The sequence below is a fragment of the Phascolarctos cinereus genome, unplaced genomic scaffold (assembly GCF_003287225.1).
Source record: "Phascolarctos cinereus isolate Bilbo 61053 unplaced genomic scaffold, phaCin_HiC Scaffold_5;HRSCAF=322, whole genome shotgun sequence".
NCBI lineage: Eukaryota > Metazoa > Chordata > Mammalia > Diprotodontia > Phascolarctidae > Phascolarctos > Phascolarctos cinereus.
In genome coordinates, this window is record NW_027555958.1 from 479647166 (window position 1) to 479664991 (window position 17826).

Here is a 17826-nt window from a genome sequence, read left to right on the forward strand (position 1 = left end):
TGTTTTTGTTCTTGTTGCTTGTAATATTTTATCCTTGAGCTGAGGGTTTCAGAATTTGACTGTGATATTACTGTGGGTTTTCCTCATAGGATCTCTTTCTGGTGATGATTGATGGTTTTTTTTTCAATTTCTCCTTTCCCTTCTTGTTCTAATCAATGCTTCAACACAATTTTCTTTAATTATTTCTTGTATTAGCATATCAAGATTCTTTTTTGCTCATAGCTTTTAGGTTATTCTGATATTTCTTCTTCTTGGTCTGTTCTCCGCATTAGTCATTTTTCCTGTGAGATGTTTCACATTCTCTTCTATTTTTCCATTCTTTATATTTTGTTTTATTATTTCTTGGTCTCTTATGACTTTTCTGGCTTCCCCTTGCCCTATTCTGATTCTCAAGCAGTTGTCTTCTTCCTTAAGATTCTGGATCTCCTTTTCTAATTGGTTAGCTTTCTTTTCATAATTTTCTTGTTTTTCTTGGATTTTTTTTTTTAGTTTTTCCTCAGTTTCTCTCATTTGATTTTTAAAGTCTTTTGAGTTCTTCAGTGAATCCTTTTTGAGCAGGTGACCATTTGACGTTACTCTTTGGGGTAGAAGAGGGTTTCTTTGTTTCAGTATTTTCTTCTGAAGATGAGCCCCGGTCTTCTCTACTCCGTAGGAATCTCAGTGGTTGGATTCTTTCTCCTTTGCCTGTGTACTTTTTAAAATTTGTGGTAGCTTAGTTTTTGTAATCGCCTCTAGCCTTGAGATATGGGGGATGATGCCTCTGGCCTCAGATCCTCCTTCCATTCTCCGCTCTGGCCTGGAACCCAAACCCAGACCTCCAGCCTCCTGTAAGTGCCCCCAGCCAGTGGCGTCCCTGCCCCACTACTTCTGCACTCACCATGCCTTTGCTGGTTCCTTCTCACCCCGGCCACATCTCCATAGTTCAGCTGGGTCTGGCGTTCCTTGTCAGCCTGGCTCAGAAGGCCAACTCCCCTCACTGTCCAAGGGATAGAAGTTCCTGTGCCTCAAGGCAGGCTTCCAGCCCAGCTGAGCCCAGGGCTTGGGGTCCCTAGCCTGTAGGTGTTTGCTCTTCATGGGGACCAAACCTTCTCCTGGCACTTTGCTTCTCCAGTTGTCCCAGGAGGACCCCTGTTCTGCCCCTTATCATCTTTATTTTTACTGTTCAGCGTTCACCCTGAGGCACTTACCTTTTTAGTGGGAGAAATCTTGAGAGCTGTCAAGCCTTTCTTTCCCAGGAGAGTGGCTGCTGTCCAACCCTTGTTCTCTGTGCCAATGTTTCCCTCTGATCTGAGGAGAGGACAGCTGAAGGATGGGGTCCATTCCAAAGGGGTCTTGCCTCTTGGTGCTGGCTGCATCCTGGACTCATGTGAAACAACCCCCGGAGCCCCCAGGTTCTGCTTCCTCCCCTCTCTCTCACCCTCCCCACTTCCCAGGGTCTTTCAGAGACATCTTGTGGGAGCCTCACTCCTTGAGTTTGGGGGCAAGGGCCCAGGCTCACCGAGCTGGTGAGTGCTTGAGGGCCGATTCCAACCCGTGCTCTTCCCTTCACAGCCTCCTTGGTGGGTGAGGCCACGGGGTGTGGGGAAGAGAGTTCCTCCCCATCCCCTTCTCAGAGGACAGACCTTCCTCATGCGGTGTCTGCCCTGGGGACATCTGTTTGTGGGGAGCCAGCTGATTCACATCTTGTGCCTGGCGCTGCTTGCTGCTTGAAGTTCGTTCCTCTGCCATCTTGGCTCAGTGGTTGGAGTCGTGCACCTCTCTCTGGCATTGCCCGGCGCCTGGCTTGCCCCGCTGTCATTGTGTGGGTCACTTCTGTTCATGGGCTGTGGTGTGCTTAGAGGCTGGCCTGTCGTGCCCCGAGGGTCCAAGGACCACATCTGGGGTGTGCTGACCCCAGCTTTCAGGAATTATAAATGGTTTTGGTGTTGGGTTGTGTCCGTGCATGACTTTAAGAAGACCAGGGTAAACGGAAAGCGGCTACCAGGAAGATTCAGCAGGATAGTTAGATGGATTAGGTTGGGTTCTGCCAGGAGAGGATGGCGGCACTGTTCACTGTGGATAGCGATTCCTTCCGCGTGGCTTCTTCCCCGAGCCCCACTACGCTTCCTCGTCCCTGACACGCGTCCATCTGTCTTTCCGCTTGGCACCATCCCCTGAGAGATATCCCTTGTTCCTCGTTGCATCCCTGGCATGCACCTCCCCACGCTCTCTAGCCACGTAGCAGCTTGGCACCGTTTCTTGGGGCCAGCCCTTGTTGGCCACACTCTGCCGCCTGCCTGTGCCCAGAGGCTTTTCTCCATTGCGGGTACTTGTGATTGTGTGGAGGTGGAGGTGTTCTACCATCATGGAGAGGGCATGTGTGGAATGGGGTGTGCGTGTGGGCTGCCTCATGCACCTTCCTTGAGGAGCGCCATGTTTTCTGCTTTAACTTTTCCTGTTTTGGCGCAGTCGCTAGCTTCTGTTTGGTCAGTTGTAATTTTCTTTTCTGGGGTGGTGGGTGGGGTGGTGTGGCGTGCCTCCTGTTCTAAGCTGTCGCTTCTCTCTTCAGGTCTTTGCCGTGGTTCCTCCAGCTTAGCTCTCGCCTCATCTCTTCCAGCTTTGCCCAAGACATTTTGGAACCCTTCTCTCTTTTGGCCTGGTGTCTAGGGCGTCCTTGTCGCCCTAAAGCTCTCTAGGATGAGCTTCTTCCAGCCACTTGGGTTTTGTCCTGATGCTCAGGCGCGTCTGCACACTTCTGGGGGCAGTGTCCTCCAGAATCTCAGGGCTCCCGCCATCTTCTGGTGCTCCCACGGTGGGGTGATCTGGGAGCTCACTGGCCTCCTGGTCAGGGCCCCAGGCCTGTGAGTTCATCCCCTTGTTGGAGAGCTGGGAATCTCTGCAGCTTCAGAGATGGAGCCACAGGCCTCTCTTTGGCCTGAGCTTGCCGCTGTGGTCATTGCCCTGGCGGCCACGTGCCTGGGACCCAGAAGCAAGTGGCCGCTCGGCACCTGCCCTGGAGGGGTCTGCCTTTTGTGCCCCTGGTCCACCGGGCTGCCAGGTGCCGCGTTGTGGTTGCAATTTCCCACCAGGATTTGGTCTGTGGTGCTGTTTCGGGTGGGGGGAGGCATTGCGGACCCCTGCCCCGCCCCAGTTGGGTAGCTGAACTCCTTCCTTCTCCCTCCTCCTCCACATCCTGACTTGTCATTTTCTGCCTTAAGCATGGCCCAGCGGCATCTCTCTGCAGTTCTGGGACCTGCTGGGCTCGCTGGGGAGGAGGCCCTGGGTGTCCTGGGGTTCGTGGATTTGTGGCTGCATCACACATAGGCAGGTGCCGCTGGGAGCCCTCCCTCTTCTGTGATCAAGAATCTTGGGGCTCCTCAGGAGCCCCAAGGCACGGCACCGCATCACGGGAGGAGAGCCTTGAAGGCTTCGGCCTGCATCCCAGACTTCTGGACAGCCTCCTTCCCAGAGCCTTTCCTTGTAACCAAAGGAGAAACCAAACCAAAGCCACGGAAGCAGCTAGTGTGGCAGTGGCCAGAGTGCTGGCCCCTGGAGTGCCCAACCAGCTGGTTACTGGTCTGGTGACCCTGGGTAGGCCACCTCCCCTCTACCTGCCTCTGTTTCCCCATCTGCAGAAAGGGGGCAATGATAGCACCTTCCTCCCAGGGTAGTTGGGAGGAGCTGCTGAGATACTAGTGTAAGTGCTCAGCGCACAGTAAGTGCTCCTGGTACACAGTGGGTGCGACGTAAACGTTAGTTGTCGTTGACCTGTGATTTTGTTGTTGTTTAGTTGTTTTGATCGTGTCCAGCTCTTGGGGTTTTCTTGGCGAGAATACTAGAGTGATTTGCCATTTCCTTCTCCAGCTCATTTTACGGATGAGAAAACCAAGGCAGACAGGATGAAGTGACTCACCCTGGGTCACACAGCTAGTAAAGGAGGTCAGATTTGAACTCAGGTCTTCCTGACTCCAGGCGTGGTACTCTGTGCACGGTGGCATCCCCTAGCTGCCCCAGTCAGTCAGCAAATGCTTATTAAGTACCTGTGACATGCCAGGCACTGTGCCAAGTGCTGAGGACACGGAGACATCTTTCTGCTTAGCTACAGCTTGCTGATGTCTGCAGACGTAATTACTGCAGAAATATTCGTTGGGATTTTCTGTCTCCATTGGTCAGTCTTCTTGTTGGTCATTGAGGATGAGAATGAACATTTCTAGACCGTTGGAAGCCATCCGGTTCTTTGTTCTATGCCCACCTTTCCGTGGTCACTGCCACCATTGGACGCGGTGCCTGGTTTCCTGGGCGTGAGCCTCTTGCTTAGTGAGGCAGGCTGTGGGCAGAGCCAGGCTGGACCTGAACCCTTCCCCACGTGGTCCAGCCTGCCTGAGGGGTTGTGCCCTGAGGCCACCTCCCTGCCGCAAGACCGCTACAGACCGGTTGTGCCTTTCTTTCACAGGCCACTCACACTTTGGCCTTGCCTGCTCTGTATCCACTTTCAGTTCATCCCCTCTCCCAGGGTTCTGAAGGCTTTCCAAATTGTTTCTCTCCTTACCTAAAACTTTTCAAAAGCATCTCCACTTTTCTCTTGTAGATTGGGGTGAGTGATACCTTTTTGAGGCCCTGGGAGAGGCACCAGACCTGGCTGGCACCAGATGGTCAAAGGCCCAGGGAAGAGGGAGGGAGGCCTGATGTGGCCACAAGCTTTCTCATCTTATCTTAGCCTTTCTCTTCTCTCAGCCCATCCCCTTTGACCCTTTTGGGGCATTTGGAGATGTCGTTTAGCAAACCTAATCATGATCGAGCTTCTGAGAACTTTAGTGAACTTTCCAAACACTGTAAGTTTCTTTCTTTTAAAAATGGTTTCCCCCCAATTACATGTTAAAACAATTTTTAACACTTAGGAAGCAAAAAGTTTTGAATTCCAAATTCTATCCCTTTTTCCCTCCCTCTCTTCTCTCCTCCCTGAGACAGTTAGCAATCTCATATAGGTTACATATGTGCAATCATGCAAAACATTTCCACATTGTTCATTTTATACAAGAAGACTTGAAGAAAGAAGGAAAGATAGAAAAGAGAAAAATAGTGTGCTTTAGTCTCTGTTCAGACAATACCGTCTCTTTCTCTGGAGGCAGACAGCATGCTTTATCATTGTCCTTTGGGATTGTCTTGGATCTCTGTGTTGCTGAGAAGAGTAAAGTCATTCACGGTTCTTCATGGCACAATGTTGCTGTTCCTGTGTATAATGTTCTCCTGGTTCTGTTTGCTTCACTTTGCATCAGTTCATGTAAGTCCTTCCAGGTTTTTCTGAAATTATTCTGCTTGTCATTTGTCATAACACAGTAATATTCCATCGCAATCATATATCACAACTTGTTCAGCCATTCTCTAGTTGATGGGCATCCACTCAATTTCCAGTTCTTTGCTACCACAAAAAAACTGCTATAAATATTTTTGTACAAGTAGATCTTTTATCTCCCTCCCACCCCTTTTTTAAATCTCTTTCTGACATAAACCTAGAGTGGTATTGCCAGATCAAAGAATATGTACAACTTTATAGTTCTTTGGGGTAGTTCCAAAATGCTCTCCAGAATGGTCGGATCAGTTCACAACTTCACCAATGATGCATTAATGCCTCAATTTTCCCACATCCTTTCCAATATTTGTCATTTTCTTTTTCTGTCATATTAGCCAATCTTATAGGTATGAGGTGGTACCTTAGAGATGTTTTAATTTGCATTTCTCTAATCAGTAGTGTTTTAGAGCATTTTTTGTGTCACTATAGATAGATTTGATTTCTTCATCTGAAAACTGCCCGTTCGTATCTTTTGATTATTTATCAGTTGGGGAATGACTTGTATTCTTATACATTTGACTTAATTCTCTATATATTTGAGAATTGAGGCTTTTATCAGATACTTGCTGCAAAATTTTTTCCCCTGTTTTTCTGCTTTCCTTCTAATTCTGGTTGCATTGGTTTTGTTTGTGCAAAAACTGTGTAATTTTATAAAATTACAGTTATCTATTCTGCATTTCTTAATGCTCTCTATATCTTGTTTGGTCCTAAATTCTTTCCTTATCGGTAGATCTGGCAGGTAAACTCAAACGTGGTCATTTTTATATAGGAAATTTACCTTCTTTAAGAAAGTGTGACCCTCAGGCATGTGAAGCACTTTGCCCCTGACTTTGGGCCCGGTTCCTGTGGAGACCCCAGAGAAGAGCAATGAAGGTTTTCATACATCATTGGAACATAAAATTATCCTTTAGAGCCATAGTAGTGTTAACTGATGACTTCACTGGAAAGCTTTCACGATGTAAACTCCCTGCTTGCCTGTGCAGGTATGGAGCTGTTTGAAGAGGCCTTGCGTCGCTGGGAGCAGGCGCTCACCTTCCGCAGCAGACAGGCTGAAGATGAAGCCGACTGCGGTGCTATCAAGCTGGGCGCGGGCGACGCCATTGCTGAAGAGAGCGTGGAGGTGAGAGGCGTGAGAGGCATGTGTGTCTAATGGAAGGATGGTGGCAGGCCCTGCCTGGGAGGTGCTCACACTGGTGCTGCAGGACTGGACGAGGCCCGGGGCTCCATGCTCTGGATGGGAAGTCCTAGGGCTCTTCCCTGGCACCAGACTAGCCCAGATGAGTTCCATGTGGCCTGAGGGCGGGGCAGAGGGGCATCAGAGTTTTTCAGTTTTGGCTTTAGAATGGAAGCTACCCAGTCAAATGATGTTGGCAACTGCAGGGTGCCACAGTGCACAGAGTGCCAGCCCTGGAGTCAGGAGGACCCGATTTCAAATCTGGCCTCAGACACTTACTAGCAGTGTGACCCTGGGCGAGTCATTTCACCTTGATTTCCTCCCCTGCCGGCTCCCTCCCCCACAAAAAGAGAGGCTAAAGTAGTAACCAAGGAGAGGGCCTTTGGTGCATCATCTCTCTGATGCTCAGGCCAGTCCTGAATGAAGTTCTAGAGGCACTATTTCTGTTTTACAGCCTGTTTGCTGATGGGTCCAGGGTCCTACTGCTCAGTTCAGAGGCTGTGCCCTCTCTCTAGAGTACTAGAGGAGCCTAGTGTGAGGGGCAGGGCACATATTTGGAATCCCATCACCTTGGCTGTATCCCCCTGCCTCTGGTTTAGAAGTAGAAACTGGTCCTCATGCCTGGGCTGAGCAAGGCTTTGACTAAACGCTTTGCTCAATAGTGATTCCCTGGACCTGCCAGGCTGTGTTCCTATTAAACCTTTCATTGGAGCAAGTCCTAAATTGGCTCCCGAATCCCAAATCTGCATAGGAACCTTGTGTTTCTTGACCTGTTAGGAAGCATAGTCCATTGGGAAAAGCAGGGTTCGTTTTTGAAAGTTTTTAAAAAGATGCTTTGGCTGCCATTCTTCTGTTTGGAATGAACGAGTGAACAGGCATTTATGAAATGTGTTTAGGGGCTAAGCACCAAAGACAGAATAGAAAAAACCCACCCACTCTGGTTTAAGAGCCACTCCCTCTGTCCTGGGGCAGCAAGCATCCCTGCCCATGGAAAGGCTGGCGGGTCCTAGAGGCACAGTGGGGGACTTCCTTAGGAGGCCCGAATTGAAGAGCCTGGAGATTTCACGGACCCCTTGGGTGGGCAATCTGGGGAAGCCTGCACATGCCTCCAGATCACATTTTTAAATGCATAGCATAAAAGACACAGGATCGCAAAAGAACCCAGTTAAATTGAAAGACAGATGGACCCCCCCAAAATCTGCCCACACATGCCAGGCTAAGCCCGCACAGTGCTCCCCTCAGCCCCTGCCGCCATCTGTGTCGCACAGTTCTGCCACGCGAGGCTGCTTTGTCCTCGCTGTCCTCAGTTCTTCCTCAGCCCCTGTCCTCTTCCTGTTGTGGCAGGACATCATCAGTGCTGAGTTCATCCACAAGTTGGAATCTCTGCTGCAGAGAGCCTACCGCCTGCAGGAGGAGTTTGAAGCCACGCTCGGTGCGTCCGACCCCAACTCCCTCGCTGCTGACATCGGTAAGGTGCCTCAGGAAGCGGGCGCCGAACCTTTCCCCTTCTCTGCCTAGAAAGGTGTTTTCCACCCATGGAAGAGGCAGGAAATCTGATCCCCGTCAGATAGGTGAAGCCGTGCAGATGTCTCCACGTTAGCCAGAAAAGTGAATGAAGAGATAGAAATGGGGGGGTCGCAGACCTTAGGTGGTGGGTTGGATGTGGGGAGCACAGGGAAAAGGCAGAGGCATTGAATGAATGGTTTCTTTCCACTTTACTTTTAAATGAATATAAGAGAAGCAGTTTGATTCCGTGAGAAGCATTGATTAAATGCCTCCCCGCCACCTGCAGGGTGCCCTGGACTGGGTGTGGAAGGTCCCCAAGAGAAATTTGGCCAGAGGGCACCGGCCCTCATGTAGCTCATTGGGGTGATGGGGGTGTCCACATGGTATCTTTGCTTCTCCTTACTGACAGGGCCTCTGTGAACCAAGGCCCAGAAAGGGGCAGGGACACGTAGGCCTGGCCTGAGGCTGGGGAGGCCTGAGGACTCTTCTTGGAGGGTGGGGCATGTCAGGGTGCCTAGCATTCTCCATCCACTTCTCCAAGGGGTCTGTGTGTGGCCCTTAGGGGGAGCCCCCTGGGGACCGGTCCTTCAGTGCAGGCTTTGAAGGCTGTGGCCAGGCAAAGGGGGCCAGCCCTTCCAGGAGGAGGACTTTGGCCATTCCATGGGGTGACTCTGTACTGGGAGCACGCTGTCACTGTGGCTTCAGCGGGGCGAGAGTGAACAGAGGGATGAAGGGTGGATGGAGGAGGAAGAGGACCACCCAGTGTCCAGGTGTGTTACTGGGGAGGGTCCTTGGGGTCAGAGTTGTAGGAGGGGAGGAGCCATCTGGGAGGCGTGGCTTCAGTGGACATCGGAATGAGGAGGAAGTGTGGCCTGGGGGCTAGAGTCCAGGATGTGATTTGTGGGGACCTCGGTGACCCAGGCGCAGTCACTTGCCTTCTCAGTCTGTTTCTTTGTTTTGTCAAATGGGGTATGGGGTTCTGTCCCAGAAGTCTTAGTGCAGGGTAAGCTTTAAAGGCAGCGAGGGGGCGCCACTGTGCGTGGAGCTGCAGACCTCCTGTCTAGACTAGGCCACCAGGCAGCTTGCGATCTCCTCTGGCAGAGGGTTGTTGTCCCACCTGCTGCCAACATCGCGGCTCTGACTGTGGCAGGATCCCGCCTGGCTTGGCCTCGATTTCTGGTCTAGGAGCCGTCTCAGGACTGGGCCGCTGCCCTCACACCACCAGCCATCTCATCATAACTATGAAGGGGGGGCTCCCGTCTGTCCTCTGACCTTTGCACTGAGGACTGCCCGTCACAAGCTCCCATCCCCAGCGCACTCTTCTCTCCTCTTCTCACGCCCCAGGGTTGGCACACTCTGAGCTGTGGGCTGTGGTGCCCCCGCCGCCCCCTCCCCTCCTGACTGCTGCCTCATCCTGATCTGTGGCAGTGGTGGTGCCCTCCTCTTGTGAGACTGAGCCAGCTCTCTGTGCCCTGGTCCCTCCTCCTCCTCTGCCCTCTCTGCTGGCCCCTTGCCGCCCTTGGGGATCTCACTGAGCTCGGTACTGCTCCTCCTGAGGAGGGGCTTCTTCTCACCCGACTTCTCCAGCTTTTCTGCTCCTTCCTTGCTTTCTTGGCATCTTCTGGGGGTCTGTCCTAGCGTCTCTGAGTGCCCACTGTGTGCCGGGCACTGTGCCAGTCCATGGGCGACGAAATGGGCATGTCACTGGCCTCTTTCTGTGTGCATTATCTTTGTGGGTCCTTCTTAACCTCCTGTGAGCCTGTCACTGCTGCATTTGGCGATTGTGGTGCCTGGGGGCCTGGCCAGGAGCGGGGCGGGACCATTTCTACTGCCCTCCACCCTCCGCGGGGCCAGTTGGTCCTTAGCTGTTGGGGTTTGGGGTGTGGGCAGATGCAAAGGAGTTGTGAGGGTCGGGTGGAGATGGGTGGTTCTCGGCGGCTGTCCGTGGGCACAGGTATCACTGTACCGAGTGGAGGTCACGCTTGGTTTCCTGGGATGCATTTTGACACCTGTTGTTGCCGGCCAAGAACAGACCTTGGATTTATGCTCAGAGTCACTTTGCTCTCAGTTTCGGTGAGTGAGCAAGATTCTTTCAGCTGTGAGCGTCCCAGGGGGATCACTTTACTGGGCACACAGCGGAATAAGTCGGGGACCTTACCAGCATGCTGCCGGGGCCTTGTCATGATCCTAATTCAAGCTCTGACAGAACCGAGTGAAATGCCAGTGAAATGCCAGGCCCCGTGTCCCCTGGGGATGGAGTGTTAGCCCAGGCCAACGCCGTTTCTGCACTTGTTTAGTAATTTCTTCAGTCCTGGCAGGGATACTGTTGATGTGTGGCCATGTTAAGTGACTTCCCTTGGGTCTCCATTTCCTCATCTGTAAAATGGGAGTCCTAACAGCACCGCCACCCCACCCCCCCCACAGGGCTGCTGTGAGCTTGCTTGTACCTGTAACACAGTGCCTGGCACAGTCATTGTTATTGATCATCATCGTAGCAGAATTAGACAGAGCTAGAAGCCTGCTCTCCTGCTGCTTCCTTCCTTCCCCATGTCCGCCAGGACTCAGGAATGCACCACATCAAAGCCTGAAAGCCCGCCTGTGTCCCTGGTGCCCAGGGCTGTCCCTCTCTGCAGCAGCCCAGGGTCGGGGGCGGGAGGGGCCGTCCTGTCGGTGAGAACCTGTGCAGTCATATGCTTTCTGGGGTTCCACCTTCTCAGTCAGAAGTACGGGCGCTCCTTGGGCCTGAGTCAGCCCTTCATGGCCCCTAGCAGGTGAGGAAAGTCAAGTAAATCTGAGCCCATTCCCTGAGGGTACTTTCTGGGTCTGACTCATGGATTTGTAGCTTATTTCACCAGGGGTGGGGGGAATTGAACGCTTTTCCTGAAAACACTTTGTTAGGTTCCTTCTGGAGGACTGAAGAGAGAGATTGAGCTATGAAGTTTAACGATCCTCCATAACTTGATAAATTAAAAGAAGCTGCGTGAACAGAAATGTCTTGGAGAAATTGGGGGCCGACCGTACCTTCAGGACGTCTCTTGCCAACATCTTTCCTTAGGAAAAGACTCAAGTGCGACCCTCCTTCTGAGTGCCCGTCACCTGGTGTGAGGGGGCCATCTGCCTTCGAGACTCCTACATGGTCCCAAAAACCCCAGGCCGGATTTTTTCCATCTGAAAAGCGACTTTCCCCGGGGCCTCCTCCTGGTCAGCTGTCCCTAGGCCCAGGAGAGAGCTTGGACCCGGCAGATCTCGCATGCATGTGCTGCGGCTCCTTTTCGAAGCTGGAGCCTCAAGACAACGAATGACTGGCCAGGTCACATGGCTGGCTTGTTTCTCCTGCGTCTGAGTCTGCCGGCCTTGTTCAGCGGGGTGAGAGAGTCAAGCTCATATTTAAGCAGGTGGTTAATTGATTGTTTTCAAAATTTCAGCTCTAAATACTGCATTTTAATCCCTGGCAAAGGCTTTTTGGCTTGGCTGTGATGAGAATTTTCCCGCACGGCTCCCTTCCTGCTGCTTGCCGGCCTCTAGGAGTGCGTTAAGGCAGTGAAGTCTCTGCAGCCCCTCCCTACCTCCCCTGAAGGACCAGTGCTCACCTCTCCTGTTTTGGAGAAACTGCCCATTAGAGCCTGGTGATCTTGCAGAGCATGCAGGACCCTCCTGCCTGGAGGGGAGGATGATGGGGCTTCTACTTGGTCCAGAAGCTCCTTAATTCAGGACACACACATACTTGTGGGAGAGATTCAGGGGGAGCCTAATGTTGAAAGAGTCCCAGGAGCGAGGATTCACACCTGATGTTGGTGTGAACCCTGACCCTGTGTTCCTTCCGTTCTCTGGTTCAGCCCTCAGCCCATGAAGAGGCCCCATAATTCCTGCCTGCTCCAGGTGCACCTTCTTCTCCCGAAGGGGGCTCAAGGTTGCCTGCTTTTCCCTGCTCTTTGTGCTGGGGGCCCCTTCCCATCATGGTCCCTTTATGTGTGTCTTAGGACAGGAATCATAGCTGTTAATTCATGAGGTCAGACGACAGCTGAGATCCCTGGGATGTGGCGATACCAATGTGGTCCAGAGATGTGTTCCTGAAAACTCTCCCCTTTGAGTGCATCACGGCCGGTGTCCGGCGTCCATTTACCAGTTGAGGGAGGGACTGAGCATCTTTGTACGTCACTACTACTGGTCTCAGCGGGGTGGAAGGGCCCTGCCTGCCTTGAGCTTCAGGCACTTTGTGTGTGTCTCTCTTTCTTGTCCCTTCTCCTTGTGGACTGGTCTGGAGAGAGCCCTGCTCCCCCAGGTGGGAGAAGCCTGGCCAACCACATCATCATGGAACCGGCTGCCAGAACGGGTGTCTGGTGACACAGAGACGTTGGACAGCCCCAGTCTGAAAAGGAGGCAGGCATCTCTGGAATCCCAGCTTGGGTCTGCTGAGATGAAAATAGACCTGCTGCTCTCAAGAGGGCAGAAAAATAAACTGTCCAGGCCAGGCAGATGTGAGCCACCTCTTAAGTCTGACGGAGAGAAACAGGGGGCCGAGACCCTGTTCTTCAGGAAAATTCTGCCTTGGAAAAAGCTCTCTCTCTCTCTCTCTCTCTCTCTCTCTCTCTCTCTCACACACACATGCGCACATGCACACACACACAGGCGCACAGGATGGCATCATGGGGAAGAAGCAGGAAAGCTGCAGCCTGGACCATCACCCGTCAAAGTGCTCCATGTGGGACTGAGGAAGGGGATGTGGGGGGAGCCCTAATGCTGCTTGACAATTCCATGAATGTGTGTGAGAGTGTTTGCCCTCGCGCAGAAGCTCAGTGAGGTCTCTGTGACTGAGATGGATTTTTACAAAGATTTCTTCTCCAAGCATAAGGAGGCTCATGCAGGGACCTTGGGGGAAGTTGGAGTGGGGGACCTGGCTCTTCCAGGGGGCCCAAACTGGGCACCAATCATTCTTCCAGGGAGATCCCAGCCCAAGGGGTCCAGATGTCGCCTCCTCAGGCCATTGGTCCTCTCTGAAGACCAAGGACAGACCACCTCCTCAATGAAGAGGGATTGGGGAGAGGAAGAAGCGTATCGAGGCAGAACCGATTGTCCTGGGACCCACAAGAGTCCTGAGAATCTGGCAGTGTGGAGGAAGTGGAGGCGGAGAGCTGCTGCTAAGGGCTGAGCCGTCGTCATCTCTTTGTCAGCTCCGCTGCCTCCTGAGAGAGGGTTCTCAGTGCAAATGCATCCTTTGGTTTTTTAGGGTTTGGGGTCTTCATTTGTTCCCCACACCAAGGCACATGTGCAGCTCTGGAGTCTGGGAGAGTGGTCTGGTAAACCTGGGGGCTGAAGGTCTTGCCCAGGGGCCCCGGGCCAGCATGCTGCTGGCAACCCACTCATCAGCACGCATTTGAGGTTTAAGTGCTTGTGTGTGCAAAAACAGCTCCTGTCCTGGAGCGGCCTCCCTTTGAGGGGAAGACAACATGCACCTGAAGAGATACAGGTCTGAGGTCACCTCTGAGGGGCCTGGGAGAACTGTGCCGCAGAAGCTGAGTCCAAAGGTGCGCGTCTCCTCCTGCAGCCTTCCTCCTCCTCTGTCCTGTGGGACCTGCGCTGGGGGAGAGAGTGTGAGCTCTCCTTGTGCATGCCTTCATTCGGTGTTCCTTCACGTACAGATTTCACCAGCTGTTCAGCCTTTCCAACTGATTGCCCCACCCCAGGTTCCCCAGTTTCCTTTGCCCCAGTAGAAAAGAGCTGCTGTGCCTGTTGTTATGCCTGTCGGTCCTTTCCTTTCTGATGTGACATCTTAAGGATGTAAGCCTAGCAGCGTTATCCCTGTATCAGAGTCAGTAAGCATTTGTGAAGCACCTGCACCAGTGAAACAAATAGGAAAAAGAAGGGCAGTTCCTACCCTCAAGGAGCTTGAAATCTGAGGAGGGAAGACCCTCCCCTCCCCCAAAGGAAAGCCAGCTGGTGGGGGAAGGTGCCTGCCTCGGGGCATGGGAGGAAGGCCACCATGTTGGAGGAGATTCCTTGGGGGGGGGGTCCTATGGTGTCACCCTCCCGTGAGTGGAGCAGGGGCTGCTGATGGCACGTGGAGGGGGCGTACTGGAGGAGCCAGAGACAGCGCGGGTGGGACATGCCCAGCTCGATGACTTTGGGGGGCAGGGTGCCAGAGTAGCTTCATGACCTGTATGCAGATGTGACTTGTCTCACAGGCTCTCCAACATTTCTCATTTTTCTTCTTGTCATTGGAGAGCTATGAGTTGCAACCTCAGAGTGCTTTCGTTTCCATTTCTGTTAGTGATTTGAAGCATTTTTATATGTCTGATGATAGCTTGGATTCTTCCTTTGAAATCTGCCTGTTTATATCCTTTGACTATTTATCAGTTGGAGAATAGCTCTTCTGTTTCCCAATTTGAATGCGTTTCTTATATATCTCGAGGTGAGACCTTCGTCTGAGAAACTTGGGACAGATTTTTTTTTCCAATTAATTGATTCCCTTCTAATCTTAGCTTCTACCTTTAAATACCCTTTAAAAATGTAATTTTATTTTTCTCACTTGATAAAAAAAAAGCTTTCTCTACCTCCCCTTTTGCTGTCAAACTCCTACAAGTATCCCAGGTCAAGAGCCTTGAGTCCGTCCCTTCTCTGTCAGCAGGGGAGTAGTAGCTTTCATCGTGAGTCCTGTGGAAGCTTGGCTGGTCGTTTTGTTCATAAAAGACTTTTCTTTTTAAATTTTTTTTGGGGGGGCTTTTAGGCAGTTGGGGTTAAGTGACTTGCCCAGGGTCACACAGCTAGTAAGTGTCAAGTGTTTGGTCTGAGGCCGGATTTGAACTCAGGTACTCCTGACTTCAGGGCTGGTGCTCTATCCACTGTGCCACCTAGCTGCCCCCATAAAAGACTTTTCTTGATAAGACAAAGTGTGCTCAGCACCAGGGCTGCAGATTGGACCAGTCTGCTTCTGTTCTCACGTCCCTCTTCTCTCCCTCCCTCAGAGCTCAGTGACAGATTCTTAGCCTTTCTTTCCTTTTTTGTGATCTCCCCTCCATGGTTAGCATTTGTCTTGTCCAGGACAGCTCTCTTCCTTCATCTGCCCTCCCTCCTGTTCCCCAGCTTCCTTCTCCCCTTTCCCTCCTGTTTTCTTGGTGAGTATGACCCTCTGTTGCAGACTGTGGCACTCTTTTCCCAGTTCTCCATGTGCATGTATGTGTATTCTTCGTTCTTTTGACCAGTTCAGATGAAAGGGAGTCAGGCTTGTATTTTTCGGTCTTTTGACTTGAGTATTTCTTGTTTTCTCATGGAATCGTTCATTTCTGCTTGGTCTAGTCTAGTTTCTGGGGAGTTTGCTTCTTGGGTAAAGTTTGCTTCTTATTGCAAGTGGTCAATTCGTTTTTCAGTTCCTCCTCCCCTAGCTCTCGTTTGCTTTGTAAAGTCATTTTTAGTTCCTTTTTTCCAACTCTTCATTTCTTCACAGAATTCTAGTTGAACATGTGCCCAAGCTGCATTTTTCTTTGAGCTTTGCTTAGGGTTTATGTTTTGGAGTCCTCGAGTGCTTCCCTCTCATCGGAGCTCTTCAGGTGGGATTCTCTCTTTGCTTCTCCACTTTTCTCGCTTTTATCCGTGACTGGGCTGCGTGGATGCTGAGTGCTTCCCGTATGTGCTCCTCCCTCAGTGTCCCCTAGGTGCAGGTCCCCTGTGCCACCCACCTGGGCCTGCAATCGGCACCTTTGCTTCCTATGAGTCTGGCCCGTGGTTCTGTGAGCCCCTGGCGCTGCAGTGATGCTCCTTGGCCTTCCTAGGCCCCGTCTTGTGGCCGTTTCTTTGCTGCCACCGAGAACGCTGCTCCGCACTCTCTCTCTGGTGCCGACTCTTGCACAGTTTCCAGGTAGGTGGATGTCCAGGAGGCCGCTCGTTATCTCTGCCGCCACGCCCACTCCTCTCCTTGCCATCCTGCCAGTTCCACAGTCCTCGTCGTTGCTGCTGTCCTGGCACCGCCTAGATGACCCCAGGTCACATCTTCACCCTTGAGCGAGGCCCTCAGCCTTCCTCATCTGTGAAATGGGGACCAGGAGATCACCTGCTTCCCAGGGTTGCAGCGAGGAGCTAACGAGAAGACACTCAAGAGTGCTTTGCAAACCTGGAGGTGCTGCAGAAATGCTGACTCAGTGTTATCATCAGTTACTGTTGTGGTTGTTCTCGTGTGTTGGTAGCGATCCAGCCCCCTCCTTTGTCTCTGAGTCTGGAAGCCTATGAGCACAGATGTCTGGCTGAGCCTGAGCCGCTAGGTAGGGAGAAGTCCTCTCATAAAGCACTATGGGAACTGTTACCTCGGCCACCTCTGTAAGCGGCTTCTACACGGAGATGCCTGTGCAGCTTCCTTCTCTGAGAACCTTCCTGGTGACTGTGATTCAGCCCCATGGAAGGGGACTGGAGACATCACAGGCGACGTCTTGATGTGAGTGCGAATCGGACCAAAGCAAGGTGGAGCCAAGCAGCGTCGTCAGCCTCTCTCTCCTCCAGAGTCATCCGAGTCCAGTGGTGAGGCAGGTGTCAGGACCGAGGGCAATGGCCCAGGACGCAGTGGATGACCATGGCCATTGGAACATGTTGTTCTCAACCTGTTCTGCTGGGGAAGTCTTCCCATGTGTGAGGTCAACATTCCCTTGAGAACATCCTGGCTGCCTGACCTTTTCTGTCTTTACCCGCTCCTTGTCGGTGAAGAAGCTGGTCTTCTCCCATCCCCAGGCTCCAGGGAGTCTGCAGCCCTGGCTCCTCCTCTGTGACTGTGGCTGTGGCTGGGTTCCAAAGCTCCACAGAGTTCCTGTGGAATAAAGGGGGCAGTCCAGGGGCGCACAAGGGTAGAGCTCCATGACGTTGCCAGTTCCATAACCAACGTTAGGATTTCTGTTCTTTGTTCTGGGCTTGTCAAATGAGTCACCTTTGGTTCTGGGCCTTTGGCTGGAAACTGAGGCAGCCATTGACCCTGTATTAATGGTTATGGCACCCTATGAATGAACTGACTTTGCTCAGAGAAACATGCCTCATTTCTCCTCTTTGTTAAATTTCACTGCAGATAAGGAGTTTGCCATCTCCTTCTCCAGTGGATTAAGGCAAACAGAGGTTCAGTGACTTGCCCTGGGTCACACAGCTAGGAAGTATCTGAGGCTGGATTCGAACTTGGCCCTTCCTGACTCCAGGGCCAGGGCTCTGTGTGCTGCAGTGCCACCTCGCTGCCTCGGTCGCTAACCCTCGCCCTTCCCCTTCTTCAGTCTGGGTGTCTCCCTCCCATGTGCATGATCATCATAGTTGTGAATTCCTCAGTTCTTTTCTTTGTACCCCTGTGCTTTGCGCCATGCCTGGCTGGCGTACAGAAAGTGCTTAATAAATACTTATTGGCTTGATTTGACTTGATATCAAGGGAAGAGATTTTTGGGGATGTGTAAGTTAGGTTTTTACTCACAGAAAGGAAAACCTTCAAAGCTGATTTCTTAGGTCCAATTTATAGAGTTGTCCCAAAAGTCTTTGTTGGTTTTAAGGTTTGTACTAGATGACAGACCAGACATGTCAAACCCTGAAGTGGCCCATTACCACTAAAGAAAACAATGTCTCCTTTTCCCTCGTTTGTTGAGCACATTCACCTTTTTGGAGACATCCCGATGCTTCTTTGTGAAGCATTATTCTTAGAAAGACCTAAGTTGAAGCAGGGATGCTGGGTGGATAAGTGATGTCACCTGAGAGTCTGTGATTTTGCTGGATCTGAAGTTAGGTTCAGAGAGAGGATAGATTTGGGGGGCTGCTTTTAACCAGTCAGCTTTCTTACTTAAAAGTGGCATCTGCCAAAGCAATTCAA

General features: G+C 51.7%; 1 protein-coding gene across 6 annotated transcripts in view; it reads left to right on the forward strand.

Annotated features, from left to right (window-relative positions):
- MIGA1 (mitoguardin 1) overlaps window positions 1–17826 on the forward strand; it is a 59842-nt gene that overhangs the window by 16484 nt on the left and 25532 nt on the right. For 5 of the 6 annotated variants that reach the window (XR_002320974.2, XR_002320976.2, XR_002320975.2 and 2 more), the window contains exons 6-7: window positions 6313–6449; window positions 7848–7971. Coding sequence is in view for 2 of the 6 variants with exons in the window: in XM_020968531.2 (XP_020824190.1) it covers window positions 6313–6449; window positions 7848–7971 (261 nt within the window). In the remaining 4 variants the exon portion in view is untranslated. The remainder of the gene's footprint in view (window positions 1–6312; window positions 6450–7847; window positions 7972–17826) is intronic. The other variant, XM_078156726.1, reaches the window with a different exon arrangement.